This window comes from Oryzias latipes, chromosome 1, assembly GCF_002234675.1.
Source record: "Oryzias latipes chromosome 1, ASM223467v1".
NCBI classification, from domain to species: Eukaryota; Metazoa; Chordata; class Actinopteri; order Beloniformes; family Adrianichthyidae; genus Oryzias; species Oryzias latipes.
In genome coordinates, this window is record NC_019859.2 from 18,862,032 (window position 1) to 18,884,182 (window position 22,151).

The 22,151-nt window shown below is 38.8% G+C and overlaps 1 protein-coding gene across 2 annotated transcripts in view; it reads right to left on the bottom strand.

Annotated features, from left to right (window-relative positions):
- The window catches only part of nr3c2 (nuclear receptor subfamily 3 group C member 2), an 84,824-nt gene extending 63,106 nt beyond the window's left edge, over window positions 1–21,718 (bottom strand). Inside the window, exons 1-2 of one of the 2 annotated variants that reach the window (XM_023964762.1) lie at window positions 21,275–21,718; window positions 16,940–18,766 (exon numbers count right to left, since the gene is read on the bottom strand). In XM_023964762.1, the coding sequence (XP_023820530.1) occupies window positions 16,940–18,747 (1,808 nt within the window). In that variant the 5' untranslated portion in view covers window positions 18,748–18,766; window positions 21,275–21,718. 2 annotated transcript variants of the gene reach the window in all.
- Window positions 21,719–22,151: the final 433 nt, after the last annotated feature.

A 22,151-nucleotide genomic window follows, 5' to 3' on the forward strand; every position in this document is an offset into this window, starting at 1 on the left:
ATTCAAAGACAGGGTTTGGATTTGGCTGACGGCTCTCTGCCCAGACAAATGAAATCAGTCTGCACACAGCCAATCTCTGGTCTCACCTGGTCCATTATGCTGAAGTCTTCAACCTGAGATTCTGTCTGCAGTCTGATTGCAAGGTCAAACTAAGACACAAGGAACTCTATCCTGATTGCTGCACTAATAGAGTAACTTCTGTTTTTATGGAGGCAGTAAAATTTGGGGCAGCATCTCCCTTGGGAATAAAGAGGCGTGTCCCCAATGAAGGCTTTCTCAGAGAAAAATGAAGAGAAATCGTGACATTACTTTACACCTGTACACTGTGTTATACTTTAATGACACAGAAGTGTGTAAAAAAATACCTCTCCTGTTAGTGAATGAGCAAAAAATAACAAAACAAGATGATAAAAGTGCTACTCATACAGTATAATGTCGAGTGTGCGTCTTTCATTTTTTCTCAAAGTCCAGTAGTGTCACAAGATTGAGAATAAAGGAAACTTCCTGCTTAACTGGTAAAATCCCCCAAAGCCCCCGGATTTCTACAAAGGCTACTCTGATTTGGCTGGAGCTGCTAAGGCTGAAGAGGGAAGGTAGAGAAGCAGACACTGAGCAGGGGAATGTGGATTTTTAAAGGTACAGCACAGAAAATTGACAGGAGGAGCTGCACATATTACGATATTAGCGCCTGTGATATTTAAAATCGTCTTTCAGTCAAAAGTAATTGGTTCTTTAGTTAACTTCTACAAGTGGCAAAAAGCTAAAAAGAATTCTTTAAACCCTTAACCATTTAACACCGGAACTGAATTTACTTTAATCGTGTCAGTGGTTGAAGAGAGTTACGATAATCAAAAGAATGTAAACACTGGAGCTAGAGCTCTAAATCGGAAAAATTCTTGAAAAAGCCATTGTGTTAGCTTGTAAAAATGTTTGAAACTGTTGTAGAACTGACAAGAGCTACCTGGGGTTTCATTACAGGACTAGAAGCAGCCAAACGCTGAGTGGAAGTGCAGGGTTTTTGTTATGGGGACTCTCATACTGGGTTGTAAGGTCTGCTCAAGAGTTTGTTCCCTCAGATAGTTTACGTAATTTCTGAAGCACAGAAGCACATCTGAACTCTGGTGTATACCAAACAAGGAACTTCTGGTCTGCCTGTAAATGAGAGTTCAGGTTCACCTGCAAGGAAACCTTGGTGCAAATTTAGCAGTATTCTAAATCGTAGCAATCTATCTAGTTGAGCAAAGAGTGAGCTGATAAAGGGCATTCTAAGTCGGGAAGAAACCGCCTACAGTACTGAGCAGAATATGATATTTGACAGTAGGCCTCCACGATGAGGAAAACTTGCGATTTGCGATGTTAGTGATCAATATTGCGATGACGATATAACTTATATACAAATATAATTTAACTTGTAACAAATAGCAAAACAACTAAATACACCATTTCAAGAATTGAATTAAAATTAGAGTCAACATAACCTAAATTACACTCCAAATGACCCTAGTCTACATAGAGGTGAACATTTAACATAAAAGACTCCATCTGATTGGTCAATGATGTAAAGGAGTCCATCTGATTGATCAAATGCATAAATGGATTTATTTGATTTGTTAAATACTTCAAGCTGCCATTAGATTGTTTTTGCACATTTAAGGTTACCATTTATCTCACTTTTCGCCGACTTATGCAATATGTGTATTGCAGAGCTTGATAACGATAAATTTGCAATGTATTGTGCAGGCCTATTTTACAGGTAAACGTATTGTGGTCAAGAAGAGAGGACACTTATCAATATACATGACATTTAAATACAATTGACACAAACAATCTTTTTTTTCTGGTTTCTTTTTTCTTCCTGGTTAAAACTGGTTTGAATCAATACTGCCTCCAGATGAGCAGCTGGTGTAACTCCATGCCATCTTTATATATTTTGGTTTGCCCTTTGTAAAAACCAAATCAAACCATTTGAAAGTGTCAACTTGTTTGACATTTGCAACCCTTTCTAAATGACTCCCTCAGACTTGAAAGAGCCCTAGGGTAGAACTCATCAACATTTAGTCATTTCTGTTTACTTTTCAGGATTATGTAAAGTCACTTTAAAAAATATAACTGTTAGATAATCCCAAACCTAATACTTGGTAGCAACAGCCACTCGAATAGGTGATAAATAAAAACTGACAATCCACGTAAGGAGACAAAAAAAAGATGTTTCCATTCAGTTTGGCCTAATACAGTGTTACAAAGCCTAAAAAGTATATATCAAGCCAGACTTCACAATGCAACAGATAATCCTACACCATCCAATGAACTGTGAACCACAAATCCTCCATTTTAGACAACTGACTTGATCAGCTTTGTGCTAAAGCACATCTAGATAAAATGTGTTGTTCTTGTCCTTCCTTCCTTTTTTTTAGCTGTTTCTTTTCCTAAATATTTCGTAAATATTTCGTAAATATTTTTACAATCAACAAAGCAGGTTGAAGTTACACTAGTCCCCAAAGGAGCTAAACTCTGAAGAACAGTATTTTGGTGTAACATTGAAAGGCTTGACAAATAAATAAATAAAAAAGCTTAAAGGGATGTATGCTACGGACATAAGCTTCACTTCAAAATGTTATGTTCACAGCTGTGTCAGCGTGTCTATTTTACATTAGTATCAAACTGTATCTGCATAGGTCAACCTGTTTCATTTCACAATTTTACTTTGCTGAATCTCAAAGTAGGATCAAACCAAACAATTAGCTTTTTTTTCTAAAATGTCATCTTCTATGTTATCTTTTATGACAAGACCACAGCTAGGCTTAGCCTTTAAGCACTTTAGCCAGAGCATTTGATCAAACTACACAAAACATGAATAATAAAGTCTTGCCTTATTTGCTCAGTCAAGTGTATTATCAAACGAAGAAAAACAACAGTAATGTTGCAGGGAAGGGTTGTAAAAGGCTTCTTTGCACATTCTCCTTTCAAATTAAAATATATAATATTTTTAGAGCTACAGATACTTTTCTAACCAATTATTTAGATTTATCTTAACAGACATATGTTTCTGTCAAAATTCTTATTTGAATACATACAGTTTCGACTTTTAGAATGATAAGCAAAAACAGTGCCTAAACAACAAAAACACTGTCATTCAGCTACAACCATTTACACAGAATCCTGTAACACAAAAAGCATTTATAAACACAAAGAAGTATGCTCTACGCTTTGTTGTAGCTGCGGTATTTAGTTTCTGCCTCTTCCGTGCAGTTTAATAACCTGAACAACAGAAGGGAAAGTCAGCGGTAGGTAACAGAGAGCAGAGCAGCAGCTACAGGCCCAGACCTAGCAGATATTTGGCCCTCTGTCACCAGGCGGTGTTTTCAGGAAGTTCAAATGGGGACAAGACAAGTATTCAAATCGCAAGAGTCTTGGCCAGCAGGAAGTAGACTTTTATTGGAGTGTTGAGGCCGAACTAGAATGTAGTTGGCGGCAGTGTGCATGCGTGTTCATTCATAAACCTGGATGTGGGAAGTTAAAAAGAGTCCCTTAAAGTGGTGCCTTTGTTATGTAATAAAACATCAGATCATCTTGCCACCCAGAATCATCTTGGCTCTTAAAAAAGACAGTATTCATTGCTCCTTCAATCCTGGAGTAAGAAACATCAATTCACATAGCTGAAAAAAAAAAAAACTTGGCTTTCTGGGCTTCACTTGTTCAGACAAGCTGGTATTTTTATCTGAGGTTTCTTCATCACATGTATTTGGGGGGAAAAGCATACAAAACTTGATAAAAATCTGTTAGTATCAGTTCAGAAATGACATAAGCTTGACTTCAATTCATTCATTCATCCATTCATTTATCTTTTTCCGTTTTGTCCCTTTCGGGGTCACGGGGCTGCTGGAGCCTATCCAGGCCACTTGTGGGCGAAGACAGGGGACACCCTGGACAGGTCGCCAATCTGTCGCAGGGCCACAATCACACATCCATTCACTCTCACGCTCACACTTAGGGACAATTTAGAGTTGCCAATTAACCTATGAAGCATGTTTTTGGACGGTGGGAGGAAGCTGGAGATCCCGGAGAGAACCCACGCATGCACTAGGAGAACATACAAACTCCACACAGAAAGGTCCTCCATTGATGTTCTGGTTCAGGTCCCCCAGCCAGGATTTGAACCGGGGGCCTTCTTGCTGTGAGGCAAGAGCGCTAACCACTGTGCAGCCATTTCACATTGTAAATCAAAAACCACACAAATTGTGATTTGAACCTTTGCTGCCAGTTGTGTTTGGTTGTACTGTAATTGTATAAATTTTTTTACAGTAAATTTGTTTGGAAAATTTTAAATTCAAATACCAAACAGAAGCCAACATGGTCATATTTGTTAAAAGGAGCCCCAAAAAAACATTTCTCTCCATCTCCTTAGGTATATATCTGGCTCGTTGGCTGCTGACAGTGCCAACACTTTGTGTTTCACAGCTGCCCACAGCCACTGTAAACATGATTCATGCGAGAATGCTGTCTGCAAAACTGTACAAGTGACAGTAGCTGACAAAGAAACTGGGGCAAATAAAAGTGGTTTTGAATCCAGTGTCACCAAACACCAAAAAATTGAAATATCAGAGATAGATGCCAATGATGGTGTTGAAATTCTCTGAAATTATTCAAACATTTTCAAACCCTTTGTGCCACAAAAAGATAAAAATTACACCATGCTTTTTTTTGTTAAAAAGATTGAACGGTTTGAAGAGCTGATTTAGGAGTTTTATACTTTTGAGGAATGTAAAATCCACAATACCTAAAGTCGATTTGTGTTTGCTTTACTAGCAAAGCTCAGTAAAAAGGGGAACTACATCCCAAAACAAGTCCATAAGACCATTAGGCAGTTATTATTAATCACATAATAGCATTAAGCTACTTCCACTGAAGAAGCATTACGACATTAATAATAAGCTCAAGATTACCCACATCCTGCATGAACAACAAAGGCATCTGAATAACCCATTCATTCACCTCAGATTCACTTAGTGCCTCCTCACAGCCTACCATCATTTTGTACCAGAGTACATTTGAACTTAAAGTACAGGTTGTTTGGTTTTTGTGATCGTTACTAATCTGTGTCTGAGCACAGAACGCTTGACCTGATAGCAAGAATGGAAGGTGACAAAGTTATGACTTAAGTTATACAACAATAGATTTTAACACATAACCCACAATCTATAGGTCTAAGGGAAGACATACACTGAGCCACACAGCCAGGTACTGAGAATAAAATAGACATTAAATATCAATAGTATATGTTGACATAATGAATTTGGGAAATTCTGGTTGACATCTGGATGTCCCAGTGTTGCTGCACATTTAAACATGTTGGTTGGGGTCCATTCTATACCGAAAGTATAGTTTCTAAATACTGGACTGTCTGCCTCCTTGCATGACACCCAACATGTGTCTGATTCTTGTATAAAGAAGCCAATTGGTTTCAAATGGTGACTGTAGCTCACATCTATAATTAAAAACGAGTATAAATTCTATGTATTTAGATGAGTAAAAATAGGTAGTACTTCGACCTTGACAAATTGCAATTAAGTGTTGATGAGTATACTGTTGGTTTTCACCTTTCAGCATACCCCTTCAGCGGTCACCACAGCTAATCAGATTTCACTGATTCCCACAGGTGGTTTGGCAGAGATTTTTACGCCTTCTAGACACAAAGCTATATTTTATCCCGGCTGGGGACAGGCAAAGGAGGACCCAGGCTTGGGCCCCCTTGTGGCTACATAGATAGGCAGTAGCGTGAAGGGTCTTGCCCAAGGCCCACACTATAGATGAAGCTTATCGTGCCCGCTGGGAATCAGTTTCCAATGTGCCAGACCTGCACATACCCAACTGAGCTATCCAGCCACTAAGTATACATTTTAGAAAAATAATAGAAATATAACTACAAGTGTTTAATACTACATTTTGTCAAACATTTTTTAATTTAGCTGCTGTAAAAAGTAAGCACTTTTCATACAAAGTTAGGTTTTCACACTTTTAACAATGCTTCTGAACTGTTTTGAGCAACCTCCAAGCCTCCTACACCAACCCACACTGGGCTGCCCTGAAGACAAAAGAGAACCCAAAGCTGAATGGATTATATAATTTTCAGTCAGGGGAGTTAGTCCTCTTACATCTAGTTCTAATCTAAATCTTTATTTCCTGTACAATTTGGTAGTAAGCAAATATAACAAGAGGTTTTAACCTATGGAAAAAATCTTTACAGTGGTTGTAGCTGTCTCTGTATATTAAACACATATAATTTGTTTATGACTTTATTGATTGATTGCGGGGGGGGGGGGGGGGGTAGATATTAGATGCAGTTTTTTTTACTAATGTAATTGAAATATGTATATTAACAAAGGAGGGGATCTATTCTGTGCATGCAGCAGAATAATGGCTAATTTTCAAACACCAACCAACTTGTTCATTATGCCACAAAAAAGTATACCAGATGTCCAGCTCTGATAAAAGTGAGACAAGAGCAAAGAAAAATAGAATTTAATTTGTTATTGCTGAAAAGCACACATTTTATTCATATTTCCAGGTTTTGTTTGTTTTGTTGTTTTTGTGTAGTTTTGACAGGATATATTTTTATGGAGAGCAAAATCATTTGGTTTATTTAAATTCTATGGTTGTGTCCAAATTCCCACCCTAACTACTAAAAACTATATAGTGTGGCACTATATAGTGCCGTGAATTTTTAAAACAATTCGGACACCATGTTCACTACTTTTTTTTTTAACGGCGGATATGACGTCATCGATTTCACAAAGTTAAAATCGAATTAAAATCAGCGTTTTGCGATGATTGTTTATGAGTCCACTGTCTTCTGAAGACAAAAACATTAATAGTTTATCAAAAAAATACATTTTTTGGTAAAAAATGTTCTGACATTGTGGTCTATATTTGCCGACCTAGTGGGCATCAATGCACAATGGTTTTTCGCAGAGACTTCTGGGAAATTTCCAGGGCACTGGATTTGGGAATTGTAGATTCGCACAGCACTGCTAAATGGCGAACGCACTATAAAGTGCACTATACAGGGGTTAGGGTGGGAATTCGGACATACCCTATGTTTATTTTTTTATAAGAGTGAAGAGATGTTATTGTTTTTTTCTTTTAAGGTTTACTTTATTTCTATCTTCAATAATTTTTACAGGATATTTTTTATGGGGAGAAAACTATAAGTTATTAAAGGTTTAAGTTGATTTATTCCAGAATAATATTTGCTGTCTATTTTTATTCACGCTTATGTTAAGTTAAGTTTTAACTTAAATTGTAATTTAGCTTAACTTTATTAACCTAACTTTTTTTTTTTTTTTTTTTTTTTGGGGGGGGGGGGGGGGGGGGTGTTCCTGTATTAAGGTGAGGATAAATGAGGCCATGTATTGTTACATTTTGGGGGGAAAAAAAACTCTTTACGTCACTGAAATGCATCGAGGATGAAACATGGCTGGATTTTCCAACAAGATTGCCTACATAAAAAGCATTTCAAGGTCCTAGAGTGTTCCGGCCAGTCCCTGCACTTCAATTCAATAGAAAAATTGTGGAGAAAATTGACAGTTTCTGTTCCCAGTGACAGCCCCAAAAGATCACAGCGCTTGATAAAATCTGGATGGATGAATAGAACCAAATAGAACCAAAATAGCAGCTACACTGTCTTTCATAGTTAATTATGAAATTGTGTTGAACTTAACAAGTTCAACTTCTTAAGTGGGACAACTTGCAGAATCAGTGACTAATGAATACTTTTCCAACCCACTGTAGTTTAAGGACCGTCTTGAATGTTTTCCTATGTCTTCTTAATAGGCAAAACCCAATTTTCAGCACAGCACTCTTGAACTTCGATTGATGGCTTTAAATTGCCCCTTAAGTGTGAATGTGAGTGTGTGTTTGTCTGTCTCTGTAAGGCTCTGCAATGGACTGGTTGAACTGTCCAGGGTGTGTACCGCCTTTGAAAGTGGCTGGGTAGCCTCCGGCAACCCCAACGACTCTGAACAGGAATAGACAGGTGTGGAAAACATATGGACATTCTCGCATTCTCTAATAAAGAGTGCCACTGTTGGTCAAAACAAGGGAGAAGCCACCTCTTCCTTCTGACCTTTTTCATCAGAGCAACACTATTAGATATGCATTTAGGCTGCTGTACTGTAAACAAAACAATCAACTAATGCAAGAGTAAAACTTAAGATAAAATTTGACACAATGAAACAATAATATTCTCCACTTAATCATCCGTTATATAATTAAATAATCACCAGCACTCATGAGAATGCAGATAATTAAGGCACTTGCATGCAACACAAGTCAACGGCTTTGCCACAATGTTATGTCTGCTAGGCAGCCAGATGAGACCCTAGCCATTCCCCAACACCCTCAGTGGTTACATGTTCATCCCTACCCAAACAGCTGCCTGCTTTATAGCCAGGAACCCATAATGCACTGGGAGCCCATGTGCATGCCTGCCGTTCAAATTTAATTGGATATTAGTATCCAGCAATGTCTGAAGTAATCAAATCATTTCCATCCATTAATTTAGTGTCAGGAACATACAATTAAAGCCTTATCAGTGTTCTCTCAAGAGTATGCCTTTTGATCCCTTTGCAGAACATTGAGATTTGGCCAGAGTCCAGTGCAAAGCATTTTCACTGCTTGAATCTGCTGCTTCTTCGTGATGTGAAGCTGCAGAAACTGGCTGCAAGTCTAAAGGAAAATGCCAGTCGGCTGTAAGGAATTTCTTTTTCCATCACTGTAATAGAGGCCAAAACTTTTAATGAGCTTGGCTTCAACTCATCTTTTACAGAATTATATGACCAAATAACTGACAGTGTCAGGTAAAAGACAAATGGAAATAATAATAATAATGAGCACAACACATTAATGCCCCAGATTTGGTAAAAAGAGATTTGCAGATTTTGGCACTGGGAAAACATAATCCAGATCCCAGATTCTTATATAGGTCATTTTGTAATTGTTTCAGTATTTGCATGCCAAATAACCTAGAAAGCGATAGTTTTCACAAAACCAATTTAGGAAATTTCAGCAAAACATTGTTAATAAAATGTTGATAATTTAAGCTTGACGTCTGACTACCTAGTCATCAACATGCTGGCTGCTCAGAGGACAGGACATTCTTTTTCAAACAGTTTCTCAACCAAAGTGTGAATATATGGAGGATTTAACAATCAAGTTATGTTTTCAGAACATCATTTGGTTTTCAGTGATTAACTTTTTCTTTTGTTGACTCTTGTAACACGAGAAATTTTTTTACCTCTTTTCGTGAGACTCTTCCAGTTTCATAATTGACTAATTTTAAAACGTATATTTGTTATATGCATTTGTAAGCTTTTGGTTTTATGATCTAGAGTTCAACCAGTGTGCCGTGGCACAGTAGTGTGCCGTGGCACAGTAGTGTGCCGTGGCACAGTAGTGTGCCGTGGGAGATGGTCAGGTGTGCCGTGGGAAATTGCCCTCATTATCTGATCTGAAAACATTTACCATCTCCAGGATATCAGCTCTTTGTTCATCCGACCAGGCCCTGATACTGAGTACTTAGAAATATACTGAGTACACTGAGTACTTAGAAATATAAAAGATCATAAAATACTTTTTTCTCTGTGTTTATTTAATTCTATTAAAGACATTTTGATAAGAATGACGGTACCGCGATTTAGCTGCAGCTATAACTGTTTTCTGAAAAGTCCCGCCCCTTTAACTGTCTCCACCAATCATTCTTGGAGGCTTAATCACACGTCATCACTCTGGCCAATCAGAAGTGGTTAAAGTCTTCACTTCCTTGTTCCGATTCTACATCTCCCATGATGCATTGGGTTAAAGTGACAGTGTCTCAGCGCACAATGAGTCTTCCTGTTAAACGTCTTGAAACCACAACGAACACACATTAAACAATTTTTAAATCTTCTAACTTAACTTTTATTACATCTTTTAGAAAAAAACAACTGCATTCCAGCTTTTTCTGCCACAATTATCACAAAAAATGCATGTGAAATTGCAGAGGGAGAAGCTTGGACATTATTCTACAGTCTGTTAATGCAAAAATAATTACAAACCTCCCTGAATTTTTCTGGTTCTGTAATGATTAATAAAAAAAAGTAAATAGTAGAACAAGTAACCTTTTTGACTGTAAAAAAACATGAAACTTTTCAGTTAAATTAACTTAGTGTGGTAACTCTAGCGGTCCCTCGCTATATTGCAGTTCACCTTTCACAGCCTTGCTATTTTGTGGAATTTGTGAATTACATCTACAATCCCATTTTGAACATTTTAACTATCGCTGGTTATTTTTAGAACATAACCCCCACGATAAACGAGGGAACACTGTACTCCAAGTTGGATCAATCATTTCAGCCATGAGAAAAGTTGGCTTGCTGGAGTGATGAGATTTAAATTTAAATTAATTTTATTTTTTTCATGCAGGAAGCAAAGCACTGTAAAACAGAAATTAAATGGGTCATTAATAAAATCAGTATGTTATTACAAGAAGAGATTGCAATGAGTCATTGCATAATTTATACAACAGCTAATTGTATCATTGACTGGAATAACCCTCTAAATTGCATCTTGATGCAACAAACCTAAAACTTGTTACTTCTTCAGGACACTGCCTCTAATGTTGCTGCCATTACAGATGACTACATTTAGGAACTACTATTCCAACCGTCAATACTGATTAAATGTAAATCCACTTTCAAAAACCAATAAGTGAACAGTCTTTGATTGATACCAGATTTTTTTATTAGTAGGCGACAGTGGCTCAGGTGGTTGAGTGGGTCGTCCAATGACCGAAAGGTTGGCGGTTCGATCCCCGCTCCCACCAGCCAAAAATGTCGTTGTGTCCTTGGGCAAGACACTTCACCCTCCTTGTGGCTCCACTGGTGTGTGAATGTGTATGAATGTCCCGGTGATGGTCAGAGGGGCCGTAGGCGCGAACTGGCAGCCACGCCTCTGTCAGTCTGCCCCAGGGCAGCTGTGGCTACAACCGTAGCTTACCATCACCAAGTATGAACGAGGAGTGAATGAATAATGGACACACTGTAAGCGCTTTGAGTGTCTTGAAAAGCGCAGATAAATCCAATCTATTATTATTATTATCTATCATGCAACTTCCAGTTCCCTTATTTCACTTACATGTGTACAGATCTGAAACTACAAAGGAAATCAGATAAACATGGATACATGGTGGTAAATTTTGTCTTTTGGCACAAAGAAATCTTCATGTTTTGATAAGACATCTCATTTCTGGGTAACTGCAATCATCAGACCCTTCTGTTCATATGGTCACTTAATAATTATGTAACTGGAGAAATCGGCTAATGATCAGATCTTTTTCATGCATGTATACAGGATTGGTGTCCCAAACTGTGGTCTGTCACTGGAAAAAGAGCAGCTTGAAGATCAAAGAGAAAGATCGCAAAGTGTTACCTACATTTTCCCCAACAAGAACAAACTTGCAGTTGATGGAATCTTAAGCTTCAACTCAAGGAGACTAAGCATACTTCAGTTGGACGACAAAGCCTATTTCAGTGGGTCTTTGCACCCTAAAGTAAGACAGTGACTGCTTCTGCGGGGCCTTCCCTGATTAAGACCTTTGTTTGAACATGGAATAAAAGACGCTCTTCCATGAAATGGAAACAAAAACATCAAAGCAGGTTTAGTGGCTCTCAGTATTAATCAGAGTTTAAAAAATGTATTTGAAGCATGTTATTCATATGCCTGACCACATAAGAAGCCACAAACTTTTTGATTGAGCTTTTCTGTCTTACTTGGTTTCGTTGGTGGTGGATATAAACAAATTCAACATATAGCTTAAGTATTGTTGTCATCTTTCTGTAGATCATAAAATTTGAACTTGTCAATTCTAAGATATATTAATACTGATTTTGTTTCATGGCCCCTCACAAGATAAAGATGAATCTTAAATTTACCAAATGTGAAGTTCAGCGTTAAGCACGGTTACTGCTAAACAATGGGTGTGTCTGTAATGCTAAGTTCACACTGGCCTTGGCAACAGGCGTTCAAACCCCCCACTTTCAATGAAAAGTCAATGTAAACTTGCGTAAATACGCATCGCAGGTTTTCGCCTTCAAAGCTCTCACAATCACACACCGCTACACAAGTTTATAGCTCCATTTTCAGGCTCTACGCACAAAATGTGAAGCAGTTGAACGCACGTTGAAAGTTAAACCAGTTGAATATAAAGCAATCAGGGACTGAGATTTGATAGTGATGTATGGATTGCATCCCTTTTCATTAACACAAGTAACAACCATTTGAAAATTGATCATGGAGGAGAAATTAATAATTGCCATTTGTGCCTGGCCAGAATTATATGACATAGATCAGAACTGTGAAAGAAAAAGCCTGGAGCAAGATTCACGACTGCACCACTTCAAGATTTCGCACAGAGCCTCTTTCAACTGAAGACATGATAAAAGCTCAACACAGGTTCTTGAACATGCATCACATATTCTGTTTACGTAGCATAAGGCTGATAAAACAAAGTCATGATCTGCTCTGTAAGGAGGATGGACAGAGATGTTCTTTGGATTGTTTCTATTTCAGAAAAAAGGTTAAAATTTCCTAAAACTAGAAGAAATGTCTTTTACTTTCATATTAGGCTTACTTTAAATTTTACTAATTACATTTATAGCACCGACAGCCGCCGATAAGCTCAATGCCTCCAAATTAGGCCTGCACAATTAATCGCAAATTTTTCGCTATACTGAACCGTGCAATATGCATCTCACAAAAGAAAGCAAAAATCGCAATAAATGGTTACCTTTAAATGGGCTTAAACAATCTTATGGCAACTTGAAGTATTTAGCAAATCAAAAATAAATCCATTTATGCATTTGACCAATCGAATGAAGCCCTTTTATGTTAGATGCTTGCCTCCCATGTAGACTAGTTTCATTTAGAGTATAATTTAAGGTATGTTGACTAATTTAAATTAAACTGCACTGAAATGTTTTTGGTTGTTTTGCCATATTGTTCATATATTTGTTCATCGTCATCGCAATATTGATCACTAATATTGCATCTCGCAAGTTTTTCTCATATCAAGCCGCCCTACTCCAAATCAAAATATATATAAACTGAGTCGATTCAGTCATTTTGACAAAAACAAAGCTAACAGTCGAGTGTCTGGAGAGTAGATCTTATTCTAAACAGTCAAACTGACAGGATTACACCATTTGTAACCTGTAAGCAGTGGGATCATTAATGTAGGTTTTTTAAATCTGTATGCCCCCATATTCTACAAACTCTTATCCCACTTTGGTCTGAAAGGCTGGTAGAGACTCTAAGGTAAAAACATGGAAGACTCTATTCCTGATATACTTTTCTGCAAGACTGTCTATTTTATTTACACCATGAGTTAAGGTAATTGATCATGTCGAAGATAGGTGGCAGTTTGAGATGGATCACTTTGCTTGCGTCATCAACAGTAATGGCGCCACATGATGTAACTCCAGAGGCAAGCTTCTAAGGTGTTCAAATTCCGATGGTTAAAACAAAACTAATAAAACAAGATTCTGCCAACTCTACAAAATCGGATCGTAGGAGCTGGGCATGAGCATGCTCCTTAAAAGCATCCTCCGACTCTCTTATGGTGAATATTGGATATAAGTAGGACTAAACAGTGGTACATAAACTGTTCAGAACAGTGAAGTGCGAGTTAGCAGCCACAGAGTTTGGCAGTTTTTGCCGCATATTTGTCTTCTGTCATACAAAAATGCAAGGAAGATTCCTTGCATTTTCAGTCTAAGGTACCTCGAAAAAAATTAAAAGTAGTTAAAGACAAATGTGAAATGATGTCAGGTAAAAATGAAGGAACCCTCCAGAAAATGTGGTAGTTTTTGTGTCAGAATATGTTAATTAGACAGTTTGTTTAAAATTGCCTATTTTTTTGAGAAGTTAAGATTTTTTTTTTAGGTGCCATTATATTTTCAGTTTTTTTAATGGCCCACAGTAAGTTGAATATTTCTGAAAACCTAATGGCAGATACTATTGATTGGCAAATTCTCCAATTTATGCAAAGGAAAACTAAATAGCAATGCTAGACTGATCACCTAATTTAGGTAATGATTGTTCACTTCATTGCAAGTTGCGAAATGCAATGTTATACTTGGTAAGGGTTGGTTTTAGTCTTCCCACATGCCACTTTAGAAGGAGAAATGAAATAATTTAGACTTCTTTGTTCTACATTTTGTCCTTGCTTTACACCTTTGCTGTCCCCCTCTTTGATTCTATTCATCATTTGTGTTTTAAAAGCCTTAATTGACAGTTTTTGTCTCTAAAAATCACCAAAAGCAAGACATAAAGTCACAAAGGCAGAAAATAAATCTCTCCAATTGCAGAAAACAGTAGAGAGAGACACGAAGAGAGCTATTGCAACAAGCAACAAGAGTGTGGGGACACACTAGATATAGCAGGATACAGACCACTGACGGACTTAAAAAGCAAAAGAACTTTTAATGAAAATAAACTGTGATATTTGCACCATAAAAGCATGGAAGATTCTGACATCCACATCAAGTTTTGCTTTTCGTCCCTGCAAAAACCCAGAACATAAGACTGCAGAGTTAGAAGGCAAATGTTGTCATCACATCTTGATCAAGAGCATTGATGAAACTCTATAGCATAGCAGACCCTGGAAGTTGAACATGGTAACAGTTGCTCTTTATTTCTCACACTACACACACAGCAGCAAATTCCTCCCAAAAAGGTCAGACTATCAATTCATAGCCAACAAAACAAGTTACCACTGTGTGGTCTCCCACCCTAGTGGCTCTGAGATCAAAATTTGTATTTATTTTAATAACTTGCTGAAGAATCCTCTGACCATCTCTTATGTTTAATAACCTTTGGAGACCACATTATTTACCATTTTTAACAAAATTATGAATGCATGCAGGTGCAGGTGACAACTGTTTCAAAATTAAATCTGTTTTTGATTGTGCTGTAATTTAACCAGAAAGCACTTAAGAACTTTAATTCTTGAAATTCTTTGACTTTGTATGTTTGTTTTTTATTTAAAAATTTTTGGGCTTCTGGGCTGAATTTATGTTTGTACCACATAGGCTTTGTGTGATTGTACTGCATCTTTATTTCTCGTTCTGTCTGATTTTGAGTCTGGTTGGCTAGCTGCCATGAGGCCCACCTCTTTCTGTCATCCTGTCTGATATAAGGGCTAAGCAGGATCTCATTAGGACCAAGGTGGCAGCGATCCCGTCAACATCGCTTTGGCTCCTGCCATATGGGTCGCCTCCAAGGTAACAGGGCTGTATCAGTCTCCACAGAGCTGCAAGCCTTGTTATAGCACATGCACAAACACAAATGGAGTAGCTACTCTCTAGACAAGTGTGCAGTGTACTGCACATATAAAGCTGTATGAAAACGTCAAACTGAAAGAATAGAAAAACCACAATAAGGTGACTTGCAGTATAAATAAACAGATGCAAATACCAGGGAGCAGGAACACAGAACTGCAAGTCTATAACATATTTTTGTGATAGAAAAGGCCATACCTAAGGATGAAAACTCCTTCCCATGTGGTTTTAGGATGCAAAAAGTAAAACTAAGACTTCATATTAATATTCCAAGAACCCATATTGAAAAATTGTTCTCACTTTATTGTATAGAAACACAACAAGTGGCTAGAAATAAAAAGTTACAGAAAACAACCAAAAAGAGGCAAAAGCAGTTAATTGATGCATCTTCTAGCTGCAGCACCATGTTTATCCCCAAACGGTGCATGCAGTGATCAAACACTGGGCAAACTTGACTTTTGCAAGCCCCTTAATTTAAAACTTGTATCCCACATGACAGCAACTGAGCAGAAAAAAATTAAAAATGGTCAACTGAACATGAGAGATCTCCAGAAAAAGGTTTTCCCTTGACAAAGCTCTATTTTATGCTTCTTTGCAAAATCACAGCTGCAAACTCATTTTGGACTCGTCACGGTCGAGCCTCAGCTAAAGCAGTGTACAACATCCCAGCCCACATGTCTATAAAAATCCCTTCTCCGGAAGTAATTTTCGTTTTTATTTACATTGCTCATGGTATTGAACTGTTTTAATAGAATTCACATTATGAAAACCAAATTTTGCACATAAACAGGAAATAAATATGGGCTGCTTTAATTTGGAAAAGGTAATTTTACACACAGTCCTTAAATATCTGTATTTCTGAATATTATAACTACTGTCCCCTTTATGACACTAAATACTGTTTCAAAATAGTCATTTTCAAAACTTTTATAAAGTTTCCCCTATTTGGAATATAAAAGTTTAATAAAAAATAAAGGAGAAATTGTGGTTCTTGCTCTGCCAGACTGGCATCAATCATAAACTCATTTCCTGTCGTCTGTTTGCCCCACCCTCACAAAATCAACTGTCAAATCAATTACAAAAACAAACAAACATGTGATTAATTATTTATATATCAGTAGCTTTCAAGCAACCATAAGCTTATAATAGTTATGTCCACATGTTGAAAGGTCCAAAGCCAGACTCCTATATAAAAAAATGGATAAAACGTCATGTTTCATCTTGCACACAGAGGTAAAAACCTTGCACAACACTACAACAGATGATGGTGCGGCATCAACAGAGATGATGCTGTGATGACATGCTACTGTAAATACGACATGACTCCTGGTGAATTTGCAAACAGCCAGCATCCCTTTGTCCTTCCAAGTCCTTCTGCACCTGTTGTTATTTACTCTTCCAAAGATAAACATGGACATGTCTGCACAGTATGGATCTGACCATGACGTACCAGCCCTCAATAGAGGAGACTCTAAATGCATGCAGATAGGGATGTCTTTGAAAGGCATTCACTGTTCAGACACAGGTCTTAAGTTTCTTCAGAGACATGCTTTTTTATGTTCTCTTACCTGGACATGTTGTCACCAATGCAGTTTTGACTTGGATACCCTTCACCTCTGGCTGAAAATGACCCGTGTGGCATGCCTGGTCGGGATTTCCACGACTCCATCAACGCCGTTACAGGTGAAATTAGATTCAACAAAGGGTTGGACTGGTCCCTCACATCATGCCGAGTGAATGACATCGTTCCTTGAGCTCCAATCTGGTAATGGAACGAGTGTCCGGTAGAATTAACTCCAACAATGGCGGATGTGGGCATGGTGTTGTTCTCTTGGAAATAGCTGCCATCAGTTGATTCTTGCTTAACCCCCTTTGACAGGACGTTGCTGGAAAACATATCTGGCTCATAGCTTCCATTCATTGAGGACACAGGGGGTCCTAAAATCCCAGAGAGATTGTATTCATCAATGTTATTCCTCAAGGACAGATATGTGGTATCAGACGTAGGGAAGAGATCAAGGGATGGTGATTGCTCATCGTAGGACTGTTGATTCATACATCCCTCCCCTTTGTTTGGTTCACTCTTAATCTGTGTAATATACGGTGTGCTACTTGTATTACATTTGGAGCTGCCTAAACACATGCTCCTGAAGTCGCTTTCTGGCTCGTTTTTAATATACTTAACCATGCCCATCTGATCTAAGCCGACACTGAACACTTCCCCACCTACCATCTCAACTTTAGGGAACTCAAAGTTCTTGAAGTTAGTGTCTCTGGTCAGCCCCGGGACCTCTGGGCTGCTGCTATCGTTCTGCACCAAACCCAACCCACCAGCAGGACTGGATTCAGAAAACCCACCAGAGGAAGGATTATGTGGGCTACTGACAGCCAAGGTGCCCCCTGTGGTCGGACTAGAGTTTGAGGGTCTTACTGAGCAGCAGTTGTTGGGGACACCGGTACAGCTGCCACCAGTGGGGCTCGACACAGATGACCTAATGTTACATGTAGTGCTGCAGGATGGAGGGGACCTCACACTGCTCATACTGTGAGGGCTGGACATTGGTGACCTCATGATATTTAGTGGGCTTGTAAGTGGGGGTGAGCCAACCGTGCAGGACTCTACAGGGCTACATGTGACGGAATTCCTACGCTTGATGTTGGCTAGAGTTGCAGCACATGAGGTCTGGCTGACGGGACTACTGACGGCCGAGCACTGTGGTCCAAAACATGTGGAAGGACTTGTGGTAGATGACACCATATTGTTACTTCCTCCAGGACTGGACATTGAGCTAGAGGTCTTAGGACTGCAGGACAGAGAGGAGGCCAAAATGGACGCAGAGCTAACTGGAGCCGCAGAGGGGCATTCTCTTGGAGTGGCGATAGGGTGCTGAAAATTGAATGGCTTCAACTTAGGGCTCTTTGTTGAGCCACACCGCTTCTCCTCTGGAGGCTGTCCACTAACTGGATGCAGCTTCCCAGGACTTGTGTTGCCTCCTTGCTGGCTAAAAGCAAAGTCAGCCTCCCTGGCAGCGTTCATGTACAGGCCCATAGACTCAGCCACAGTCTTGGAAAGCTCCTTGGAGTCCATTTCCTGCTTATGACCATGCAGGGAGTTGTTGAAATGTGGGAGGAGAAATGGCTGGTCCCTGCCGAGCTGAAGCCTTGGCTGCTCCTGTTTGTTAGAGTTGTTGTCTTTGCTGTCGGCAATGGGGCTTCCAGCAGAGCAGCTGACATTGACCATGTCCATCAAGGTTTCACTGTTCGTCAGACTGGAATCATCTGTATTGCAGCAGTACTCCATATCACTGGGGACCTGAGACCATTTGTTCTCTGTGTCGTCTCCATCAAAGAAGCTTTGGTATCTTTTTGCTTCCATTGCTGACTCATTGATTCACCTGGAAAACAAAATAAAAGCTTATAGCAATCAAGTAAACTGATACACGTAAAGTTGATTTGGTTAGTGATTTCATAAAACAAGAGCTATGTTTTGGGAAAATGTGTCATCTTTCGGTACTTAAATATATGCATCATCTGGGTATTCATTTTGCACTCTAGCTTGTATAGAGAATTATTTTCACACTGCTGTCCACTCTACACTTGAGTTCACATGCAACTTTATCATCTTGATTTGAATAATTTAGCTCTTATTAATGTTTTTCTGACACATCTCATCAGATATGAAATATAATATAATTAAGTGTTAACAATATAAAAAGTATATGAAGTTTTGTTGGGTTCATTTTTATTATTGTTAACGGTATAAGCCTATTCACACTATAGGGCACACTGGAATATAAGACGCTCCATCAATGAATGGTCATATATAAGGCACATCGAACAATAAGGCACAAGACAAAGACAAAGCAAGACAAAAGAGTCTGCAAAGTCAGTCAGACTTTATTAACTTTGTCCAGAGTAAGTCTGCAACTTTTTTGGAACACGTTAGTATATACACAATTCCTGCAACTCCCAACCTATTTTGCAACACATAAAACAAAAAACAACAGATTGATACTGCTAAAACAAATGTTACTCTTATAATGCCAGCTCCCAACATTATTATTAACACAAAAAAAAAAAAAAAAAGCAGGCCGACACCGTGACACGCTAGCCTTGTTGGCTTATTTGGGCAGCAGTTTAACTCAGGCGGTAGAGCAGGTCATCCAACAAATGAAGGGTTGGCGGATTGATCCCCGCTCTCCCCACCCAGCTGTCGACCCCCCAGCGCGGCTCGTCTGCAGCTCACCCCCCCTCCCAGGGGATGGGTCAAAATGCGGAGAAGAATTTCCCAATTTTGGGATAAATAAAGTATCAATTATTATTATTATTAGCATTATTATTATTATATTTACAATAACACCCACAATTAATTGCAAATTTAAAAAAAAATTGACAGACCCAGTGTGCCTCAGGTGCTCTGGATTATAAAGTGCACTGTAGTTTTAAAAAACAAAAAAGAAAGCTTTTAGTACGTACAATTCAGTAACTTACTTTGAGACTGCACTCATAGGGTCAGTTTACTGGACCGTATTTTAATTTATGAAGAAAAAGCAGTATGTTTATCTATAGTGGACTGTATCAGTCAATTTCCTTATGTTTGAACATTTTTAACCCTTTTTCCATACAATGTAGCTGTGCTAAATCTTATTAGTAGAATAGCTGAAAATCAACTGTCCACAGTTGATTTCAACATGTAAAAATATCATACTCCTATTTTATTTTAATAGGTTATTTTCCATTTTATTTTTAAAAAGATACGTTCAGACTGTAACTCAATACTTGCATTTTTATCAGTAACTTTTGCACTTTTCCTACTTAAGTAGAACATTGGATAACAGGAAAACCTGAATTGTCCTTTTAAAAAAATCATGATGATAAAGGGAACGTGTAATGTTAACGCCAACTGCACTTGAAGGGTTAAATCGTCTGCGTGACGTCGTGCGTGCTTTTTTTTGTTTAAATTCCTACCCCTCCTGCGCCTCCATTGGACAGCTCCGTTACAGATCCAGAGCATTCGTCAGAGCATTCACTGATTGGCCCGAAAGCTGTCGCTCAATAGTTATTGCTGCTGCGACCACAACATTGCTGCGACACAACTTGAAATCTTGTTTAAGACACTGGAGCGACTTTAACATCATATTCCAAAAGATGCAAAACGCGGATGGATATGAAACAGACCAACCTGTTGCTCACACGAAGCGCCGCTTTAGGGTGATACGTCACAGAGTGTCCTCCGCGTGCTGAGGCGCACACCTTCAGGCTCACAGCTGGAGCCAAAATAATCGACAAATCTAAAATATCTGATTCGTGTTTGCAATTATCTTAAAGTTATTTATTTAATGCATCAAGTTCTTTCTTTATAAATGTTTCGTCTCCATAATTCCTCTCTAGTAGTCGTGTTTGTTACTCCCAGTTTGTGCAAATCTGTCAATGTCGACGCTCCGCTGGATAAAGCGTAAAAAAAGTACTATTATAAAAAATTAAAGTAAATTGATTTTTACTGTATATTTACGACATTTTAGGACGATGAAGGAACTTTGACAAATTAATGGGAAAATACTTATTTTCTAACTCTCGTGTATTTTAACAGCCCACAGCTGTTGCCATTTAAGAAAATTGTCACCATAAAAATAGAATATGCAACACAAATGTGTGATATAAACCTTTAATGTTACCACGTAAACTTCTCGGTAAGTTTTTATCATCTGAAGAACAGGGATAACGGTCCCGGATGAAAGTTATTGGATGGGTTTCTCCACAACATAAACTGCACTGGGACTTCAATATTCCATGTAGGACTGAAAAGTATTAAGTTTGCCTTTTGATAACAACAGGCAAACAGATAAATAAACCAGCACAAAAAGACAAGAAAATCTCAAACAGCACGCTCCGTCTCTGCTTACCTTAATTACGACATTTAGAGCTGTCAGGTGGCTGTGTTGCTGGGCAGCGATAATCCAGAGGAAGAGGGGGGGAATAAAAAGAACACGCGGAGCAAAGTCAATGTACATCAACAAACGTGCTCTGCCTGCTGTTTCCAACATATACTTTTCAGTTTGACAGCTATTCAGTGGAGAAGTCCGCTGCGTATGAGCGCTAGTAATCCTCCACAGCGAGCCGCTGCTCCTGACAGGACGAACGGCAGCGGCGGGTCGGGCGACCGCGGCACTTCATCTCACATTATTATGCCCGTCATTTTGCAGATTAACGAATCTGGGTCCGTGCGTTTCAAAATAAAATACAGTTGGAAAAAAATAAATAAATAAAATGAGAAATTAAAAAAAAAACAGTCGGAGGAGTCGGTCGGAGTTGCAGTCAGAGCGACGTCATTCTGTGCACATGGACCCTCCTACTGCAACGAGTGCAACACAAACTCCGAGGAGGGAGGGAGGGCGGTATGAGGGGGGGGGGGGGGGGGGCCCAAGCGCAGGTAAACGGAGCAGCCTGGAAATAGGGCACCGCACTGTCACAAAAAAAAAAAACCTAGGTGACTCTTCAGGCTGCAATATCACATAACCAGCAGAAGCCTTTTTCACCCTTAGTTGTGTTGTTTCTTCGTTTGTTTCAGTACTCAGGGTCATTTATTGGTAAATTTTCTGCTCTATGTTTTATATTTCACTATCGTTCTACCAGCTCCAAGAATGCATGCACGCGCACATTGCATTCTTAACAACTGGGGTTTAAAAGACTTACATGCAGGCAGGCTCAGGGGGTCATTTCTTATGAGGTGAGTGACAGTACCGACTACCTCCACTAGGTGGCGTGGAATTTCCACTCCAT